Source organism: Ochotona curzoniae, unplaced genomic scaffold (genome assembly GCF_017591425.1).
Source record: "Ochotona curzoniae isolate NIBS_2020 unplaced genomic scaffold, NIBS_Ocur_1.0 scaffold_1037, whole genome shotgun sequence".
NCBI classification, from domain to species: Eukaryota; Metazoa; Chordata; class Mammalia; order Lagomorpha; family Ochotonidae; genus Ochotona; species Ochotona curzoniae.
The window spans coordinates 6757927-6767151 of record NW_024467083.1 but is presented as its reverse complement, the minus strand read 5'-3'; the positions used below and the strand labels follow the sequence as shown (position 1 = coordinate 6767151).

Here is a 9225-nt window from a genome sequence, read left to right as displayed (position 1 = left end):
ATAAATAAATATTTTTTTTGAACATTCATATGAACCTCAGACTTGTCATTTTTTGGTTGACTAGCTTCCACATAGTTAGATTTTTTTTTTAAGAAATCCTTTCCCAGGTATATTGCTTTAAGATTCTTCAGCATTATTTGATTTTGTCTGTACAAAACTACAGTCCATGTTTAAAGGTGGATGATTAGATAAATGAAAAGACTTGCCTAGCAAATGCCAGCTAGGACCCAAGCCAGGATCTGACTCTTGCTTTTATTTCTCCCTAACTTGGCTGCCCCAGATGCATCTTAGATTCAACTTGGAGGGGAGGAGATCTCTCAGTCACCTTGAGGAATATGTGTGGGAGTCAGGAGTTGGGGATTTTATATTCCTTTTCTGGGGTCAGTATGAGTAAGAAACAGACTGGATCAAAAACTAGTGTGCACTGTTTCATAATATGCTGGGGCTTATGATTAAAGTGAAACCTTCAATCATGAGAGGTTGAACCATATCTAAGTGAGGTAGTGTAATGCACTGGTACCCACAGCTACTTGACACTGTCTCAGTCTAGCCATCATTCGGATAGGATGGGCTGTATTGGGCTTGGGCCTGGGGCATGCCTGGTTTGCTGAGGATACAAGCTGGACTTAATGAGCCTACAGGAGTCAAAAATATATTTGGTCATCATTCCACATGACTGGTTTACTGTTTCTGAGAAACTTCTCTGTAAATCGCTAAGGGAGATTGGGAGATTGTGATCACTCAGCTAACTTAATGGTGCTTTTGAAGAAAAATGTCATTTGTATTGAATGTAGACCTGGGCTGCTAGTTGGCTTCCTGTCCTCTTTGGTCAAGAGGTTAAGAAGTCAGAGTGGTCCTCCTGTTGGGTGAGCAATCTTACCTTCCCATGTGACAAATGAGGGTGCCAGTCAATGAAGAAAATGCTCCTAGTTACTTAAAGCTTTAAAAAGGAAAAGTTCCCCCTTCCCCTGAGTCTTTGAAAATGATATCATGGGGTAAGCATTTTCAAAAACCTTCCCCTGGGGAATTCTCAGGTGGGGCTATGGCTGGAAACCATTTTTGTGGCATGTTGTACTTGCCAAGAGGGCCTCTGGCGGTTTTGTTGTTTTCCAAGAGAAGCAGAGTTACAGAGAGATTTTTCCATCCCCTCGTTTACTCCTCAAATGGCCACAGTGGCTGGAGCTGAGGCAGGCCATAGCTTGGAGCTGGGAACTTCACACCCATCTCCCATGAGAGTGGCAGGGAGCCAGTCACTTGAGCCATGTGCTGCTGCTTTTCCAGTGCATTAGCGGGGACCTGGATTGGAAATGCAGCACCCAAGAAGTGAAGCAGCACTTACGTAAGGTGCTTGTATTGTGGGTATTTCTGGTCTTAACCAACTGGGCCTCAGCCTTGGCCCCTGGCCCTGGATTTTAACCAGCTAAGTCAGATCTAGCTAAACTGTCTCTTCCATGTGCCCACGTCTGAGAGTGGTCCCAGTTTGAGTTTAAACTTTTAGTTTTTATTTTCACTCAATCTAGGAATCATATATTGAAAAGCTAATATACTCAGCATATTTCTAGGACTGGGTGAGTAAGGAGAATTTCTACCTTGCATGAAAGTAAAAGCTCCGGGATTTCTGTTAACAAGACTTTAAAAACAAAGGTTTTAGGGGCTCGTGTTGGGGTAAGGTGGGTTAAGCCATTGCCTATGACACTGGCATCTCATTTGGGCACCAGTTGAAGTCTCAGCTCTCCACTTGCAATCCAGCTCCTTGGTAATGCACCTGGCAAATCTGGAAGATGGCTCAGGTGCTTGGGTCTCTACACCAATAAGGGAGACCTAAATGAAGCTCCTGGATCCTGACTACATTCTGGCCCAGCCATGGCTGCTGTTGGCCATTTGGAAAGTGAACCAGCAGATAGGTGAATTTAGCTCCCTGCCTATCCCTCTCTATATTAACTCTGCCTTTGAAGCAAATAATTTAAGAAAAAGTTTTAGAAACTTCTCACACCAAAGGTTTATTTATTATTTGCCTCAGAACATGAGATTTTTTTTTACATACTGTGCTTTTTAAATTGATGCACACACCGGTGGTTTAGTGTTTCCATCCCATTTGGTCCATAAAAGGCTGTCCTGTTGGAAGAAAGCCAACAGTAACAACAAAGACAACAGAGGAATAGGGTCTGTTGGACCTGGTGGTCTGTAATGGCTCTGTGGAGGAGGTCATCTCTTCAAGCTCACACATCTGCCTGGCACCTGTTCACCATCGGCCGGAGTTCTGTTCCTCCTTCGTTCTTTACTGAGTTCTCATCTCTCTCTGCCCTCACATTGTTGAACTCATTGGTCTTCTTCACGAAGTTCTGGGGAAAAAACACAAAAATAAGTTAGATCCAGTGTTAGGAATCTGTCCTGTTGGTAGCCATTTACTCCATATTAGTCAATATGATTTCAGGAATTGAATGAATCCTCAGGAAAGATCCTCCTCTTGACATGAAGCATTTTGGGTGGTGGGGATAAATTTCAAATGGATTTTTATCTCAGAGAATGTGAAATACTTTTCTTCAGCTACCTATAAATAAGTCAAAAGACAAAAGTAGACATGGTGTCCTCATGGTTGATGTGGAGAAGGATATGCATACATGATTTTCAACAAAAGGAGTGTGTGTTAAACTTCAGTACCTGCTCAAGTGGAACGTACTCTATTTCAAGCAAAGAGGGCTTTACTACCTAAATATTTTGGCAGCAGAACTAAAATATCTAAGAACCAAGCAGGGAGGCATCATTCAGCTGTTAAGATGTCCCTGTCCACACAGGATAAGGCAAACAGGCACAACTGTTGGAGACAGCTGCCTGCTATTTGCAGATAGAAGCCATGAGGCAGACTCTGGGAAGGGTGTGGTTCTGCCTGCACTGGTGGCGACAGAGCCTGAGCACTGCAGACCTGTGGATGCTGCTGCGGAAGGGCATCAACTCGGCATGTGTACTCTCCCCAAAATATACTGCAGGGGACATGTGTGCATGTTCAGTCATGTTCTAGGAACTTCTGGACCACCCAGAAGGCCAGAGCAAACCATTAGGACCAAAAGGCCACCCTGGACTCCTCCTGTGTGCAGCCCCTTTTCCTACAGGGTCAGCACTGCTCCTCCTGAGAATTCATCCCAACTGGGCAAGCTGCACACATGCCACAACCAGGCCATGAGGCAGCAGAAGTCCACAGGCCTGAAGGACCTGGGTCCATGAAGCTGTCTCTAGGATTGTGGGGCAGAGACTGCAAAGGAAATGAGATGTTTGCTCACCCACAAATCTTGGTCCATAAAGTAGGGCTTCTCTGACGATCCATCATTTGTCTCCAGGTCAACAGTGAAACACAGGAAAAGTGCATCCAACACAGTGTCAAACACGGATAAAAAACTGTGAGCCACTAAGTAGGCAAAAAAGGCCACCAATAAGAGAGGGATTGCCCACACCTGCAGCGCACGGTCATAGTTGAAGGCCATGAGCCCGCCAAAGACGGTGAAACACACCACCAACACCTGCCCAAAAAGAGTTTGTTGGAAATATTTTAGCAAAGATGGCTTTTCAGTTACAATAATTCCACATACATACATAAGTCTGAGTGTGTGATATTGACAGAAAAGGAAAATCAAAGAAAAAGAAGGTGGGTGGGAAGGGGGCATGTCCTTTCCTCTCGTTTTTGTGTTTACATTTTGATTCCTTTTTTTTTTTAATTGCAAAGTCAGATAACAGAGAAGAGAAGAGAAAGAGGAAGATCTTCCATCCGATGATTTCACTCCCCAAGTGACTGTCACAGCCAGTGCTGAGCCAATCGGAAGCCAGAGCCTGGAATTTCCTCCAGGTCTCCCACACAGGTGCAGGCTCCCAAGGCTTTGGGCCGTCCTTGACTGCTTTCCCAGGCCACAAGCAGGGAGCTGGATGGATGGGAAGCAGGATTGCCAAGATTAGAACCGGTGCCCATGTGGGATCCAGGCATGTTCAAGGCGAGGACTTTAGCCACTAAGCCACCATGCTGGGCTCTTGATTCCATTTTTCACTTCACATTCCAATAAGCATTTTTATTTTTAAAAACATGTATTAATAAATAGCACTGTTTCACATGCCAGCTATCTACCCAGTGGGCTTAATGTAGCTAAATAAGTAGTTACTTTCACCTTGGGGGTGAAAATGAAGGGGCTTTCCAGGGTTCGTGTGGGAAAATCATAGGATACACAGGAAGCTCTTGCTCTCTATCTGGTTACTGTATCCCAGGCCTCTGAGTACAAGCCACAGGTACCTATTATTTTAAGAGATGAGATGGAGTCCACCGTGGGTTCGCTTAGCCTCTGAATGATGATGATTGGGGAACTCTGAATTCTGTTTCATTCAAGAGATCAAAGAATCACTGGCTATTGCGAAAAATCATTAAAATCTCATTAGCTGTTAAAGGTTCCCTAAGGGAAATATCAGAAAGTATTAAATAATAGATCAGTTTATTCTAAAGATAAAATCTCATTCCAAAGTTTTTTGGAAAATGTTTAGAAAATGTCATCTGCATCCAGCTTCCTGCTTGTGGCCTGGGAAAGCAGGCTGAGGATGGTCCAAAACCCTGGGACCCTGCACCCATGTGGGAGACCCCAAGGAAGCTCCTCGCTCCTGGCTTCAGATTGACTCGGCTCTAACAACTGTAGACATTTAGGAATGTGAGCCAGCAAATGGAATATCTTTCTCCTCTCTGTAAACCTGTTTTCCCAATAAAAATAAGTACACCTTTAAAAAATAAATAAGGCGGGGAAACTCCTCTGAAAACTCCTCTGCTAGTTCACTCCCGTAACAGCTGGGACTGAGCCAACCTAACCTGGGAGTTGCAAACTCAAGCCAGGTCTCCCACACAGGTGGCAGGAACCCAGCTACGTGAGCCTGTTGCTTCTCAGAGTGCATTAGCAGGAAGTTAAGAGAAGTTGGACCTGGAATTTGAATTAAGCACTCTGGTATAGATGCAGGCCTTGTATCAGCACTGCTAGGCCAACTGCCTTTACCTAGTATCTATTTAAGTACAACTACAAGCTATATTATTCTGGTAACTTTGAAAGGCATGGTTATTTTTGTACTCATATGGCTACTGTCACATGAAACACTTGGGGGTCCAGCTGAACCATAAATGTATGTGTAATTATACACCTGTGAGATCAGGCCCACTGACAATGATACTATTGTACCGGAAGCATACACCAACTACCACAGAAACAGCACACTGAAATGAGGAATGGAGTGCCAAAATTTGACACTGGTCACATCACAGCTATTGGTTCACTTCTGAGCACTGAAATGAAATGGCTGAACGCAGCAAGGAAGCTTAGCTTGGAATACAGAGAACATGTGGAAAGGTCATGGCGTGGGTAGTCAAGTGGGTTTGACACATAAATGTACAAAGTCAGGTGGTAAAAATTACACAGATGCTGGGGCATGGCATAAAGAACCTTCTAGCTTGAAACATCATTAGATGTGCGCCAGGGCAGGGGTTGGGGGACCATTTCATCAGTGTTTCAGTCCTTTTCCCCTAATCCTGGATAGAATATGAGTATCTTTTTTTTAATTAGATTATTTTATTTTATTTTTTGTGGGTTTTTTTTGTTATTAACATTGTATTATGTGATACAGTTTTATAGGCACTGGGGATTCCCCCCACCCCTCCCACACCCTTCTCCCCATAGTGGATTCCTCCACCTTGCTGCATAACCACAGTTCAAGTTCATTTGAGATTCCTTCATTGCAAGCATATACCTAGTATAAAGTCCAGCATCTTATTGTCCAGATAAGTTCAGTGGCCTCTTGGGGAGACCTTCTCTGTTCTGAAGGTAGAGCTAACAGAGTAAAGTTCCGGTCAGTTAAAAGCCCCAACAAAACCTCAGCATCAATATACAACATTATGGAATTAATTGACATAGTATTGAGTAAACAATATGTTAAAAATAATGCAAGTTCAATTCTTCAAAACATCTGGGTTGAGACAGGTTCAAAAAATAACAAACAACCAAACAAAAATTACAGGTTAAATCAAGGCAAACGTGGTATCTAACCTTTTGGGATTCGCTCGTATCCCTTAGCATTATAGTTTCCAGTTGGGCCCATTTAGCCACAAGAATATGAGTATCTACAGATAAAAACCTGAATTTAGGGGCGCCAGTGTTGTGGCATTGTGAGTGAAGCTGCCACCCACACCTCCCATAATGGTGACTGGTCATGTCTTTGCTGCTCTACTTGTGATCCAGTAGCTTGTTAATGGCCTAGGGAAAGCAGCATAAGATTGCTCAAATGTTTGGGCCCCTGCTACCCATGTGGGAGACCTAGAAGTTCCTGATGCCCAACTCAGCAGTTGCAGCCATCAGGGGAGTGAACCAGTTGATGAAAGAGCTATGTCTCTGTATCTCTACCTCTCTCTCTAACTCAAATAAATAAACAAATTTTTATAAACAAACAACCAAAAAAATCCCTTGACGTTTGAGAAGTATGAGTCAGTATGGCAGTAACATACTTACTTAAGGGCCTAATATCATGAAGTACAAGTGTCATTGGGTTGAAGGATATATTTATACATTTATTCATTTGAAAGGTGGAGTAAGAGAGAGAGAACGTGTACCCTTCTAACCACTGGGTCACTCTCCAAGTGGCCACAGCAGCAGGAACTGGGCCAGCCTGAAGGCAGGAGCCAGGAACCCCAGCCAGGTCTTCCACTTCATTCAGGGGCCCAGGCACTTGGGTCATTCCCAGACTTGGGTCATTCCCATTCCCTTCCCAGACACACTAGCAAGGAGCTGGACTGGAAGCGGTGCAGTTGGGATTTAAACCAGTGCTCACATTAGCAGCTGGTGACCTAACCTGTTGTGCCACAGTGCCAGTCCCTATTTCCATAGATTTTTATGACTAAAATTACCAAACTCATTTTCTGATGTTCTATTTTCACTTCAGCCACGAAAAGGTGGGGTCAGAATGGCAGAGAGAATTGATCCCAGACTAGAATCAACACTGGCTCTATTGATGGTGGGATCCTGGACAAGTTAGCTTTAATTTCATCATGCACAAACTAGGGCTAGCCTGCGGGACTGAGTACTAAGAGAGTTACAAAACAGCACCGACTGGATACTATAGGGAACATGCTCAGGACACGTCAGTTCCCTTACAACTTCATGATCCCATGGCTTCAGTTGTTTGAATCCCAGGTTCCTTATTTGTTTAATCAAGACATCTCACCTTGCCTAGAAAAATTACGAAGTTTCCAAAGCAGTTAATAGATGTCAAATGACTTGAATTCTTAGACAAGATTTGGAATGCATCTTTTGCTGATGTACAAAAATCTGTTCCATTGATGGCAGTTGTGGTATATGCATTCTGAAACAAAAGACAAGAGTTTAAACAAGGATAAGCCAAATAAGTTTTTTCAAGATAAGACGGTATGATTGTATAATGGAGGGTGACAGTTGCTATAAATCCACTATTTCTACCAAAACAAATCAGAATGTCTCCCAAGTCCTTCCAGCCTCTGTTATATGCATATATATTTTTCCATACAGTTGCAGTGGATGGAAAAGATAAATAAGTACACCTAGTCATTATGGTGGCTTGAAATCTCCACCTCAAACATATGGAAATGATGAGTAAAGCATACATTCTCTTTTTAAGGCACAGCAGAGTTTGAGGGCAGGAAAGGAAGCAGCCTCTGTTGATTTGTGAGAGCTAAACCCAAAGGTGCAAGGGGCATGTAAACAGTAAAGGCTTAAGATTTGGGGGCTGGACTTTAACCCTTCAGGGAGAACAGCAATGCTCAGGCCCTTGTTGAAGAACCGAGCTTCCCACACAAACTCAGGATTCCTACCCAACTCAAACTCAGCCACCGTTCCAGGAAAGTGGTGTGAAGAAGTGCTGCCCAACTGGGACCATCGAAGTCAACAGGGCTTCTCTCAGGCTAAGGAATGATGGCGCCCCACAGACAATGACCTTCAGCTGATAAAAAATACTCATGGAAACAGTGCACAGGTGACCCAAGGTCAGGAAAGTACTGTTACGGTGTGAAGGAGACAAGGGAAGCGGCGCAGTCCGTCAGGAACACACATGATGACATGAGAAAGGAAGGCGCAGAGTAGGAAAGAAACAGAACAAAAACTCCGAAAGTGCCAAGTGGACAATGTAAACTGTGCAACCGTACCTGACTATACATCTGACATCATTCTCCCCATAGTAATTTCATGTTGCTGCATAGCTTTACAATTTTTTAAACTAATATGCATCTGTCAGGCGTGTGTGTGAAACATGAATTCCAAATATTTTGCTATTACAGTTTTTGCAAAAGTGTTATATTTGCAATTACTATCTGAGTTTCCTTATTTGTAATAATTTCTTAAGGATAAATTTCCAGAAATAAGATTAAGTCAGAGAGAATATAATATAGTGTGTGTTTATGTTCACATGAGAATCTTTTTCTAAAATACCTTCCCCTTAGGACTATATCAGTTCAAGACCCTGTAGCTCTATTTCTCTTGACATCTTTTAAAATGTTATTTGTGGTGTGGAAGGAAAGCCTCCGTCTGCAGCACCAGCGTCCAGTCTGCGACACACGCCCATCCACATTCCAGCTGCTCCACTTCCTGTCCTACTCTGCCTGTATAAAACAGTGGAACATGGTCACAGTGTCTGGGACCCTACGACCCATGTCAGAGACCTGGAGGAAGCTCCTTTCTCCTGGCTTCGGCCTCACCTCGCCCTGGGCACTGCAGCCATCGAGGGTCAGAGTCTCTCTCCCTCTGTGTCTTTCAGATAAATAAGTAAATCTTCTTAAAAATGCTATTTGCATTTCAGTGTACAATAAAGGATGTATAATTGTGCTGGTGAAATGCACAGGGATGCTACCTACTTGGGTTGTTATTCATTTTGGTGTGGGCAGAGGATCAAATTTTTCATTTCATGATATATAATATCGTAAGTGGGGCCAGTGTCATGGCTCAGTAGGCTAATCCTCCATCCTGTGGTGCCAACATCCTAAATGGGCACCAGTTTGTGTCCTTGCTGCTCCTGTTCTGATCCAGCTCTTTGCTTATGGCCTGGGAAAGGCATGAAGGATGGCCCAAGTTCTTGGGCCCCTGCATGCACATGGGAGACCCAGGAAGAGGTTCCTGGTTCCTGACTTCAGATCGGCACAGCTTCAGCCATTGGGGCCATTTGGGGAATGAACCAGTTAGTGGAAGAATTTCTCTC

The 9225-nt window shown here is 43.7% G+C and overlaps 1 protein-coding gene across 5 annotated transcripts in view; it reads right to left on the bottom strand.

Moving 5' to 3' along the window:
* Positions 1-1980: 1980 nt before the first annotated feature.
* Positions 1981-9225, bottom strand: part of SLC44A3 (solute carrier family 44 member 3) — a 72189-nt gene continuing 64944 nt past the window's right edge. For all 5 annotated transcript variants that reach the window (XM_040998694.1, XM_040998693.1, XM_040998696.1 and 2 more), the window contains 3 exons: positions 7228-7365; positions 3279-3515; positions 1981-2342 (listed from right to left, as the gene is read on the bottom strand). In XM_040998694.1, the coding sequence (XP_040854628.1) occupies positions 2220-2342; positions 3279-3515; positions 7228-7365 (498 nt within the window). In that variant the 3' untranslated portion in view covers positions 1981-2219. The remainder of the gene's footprint in view (positions 2343-3278; positions 3516-7227; positions 7366-9225) is intronic.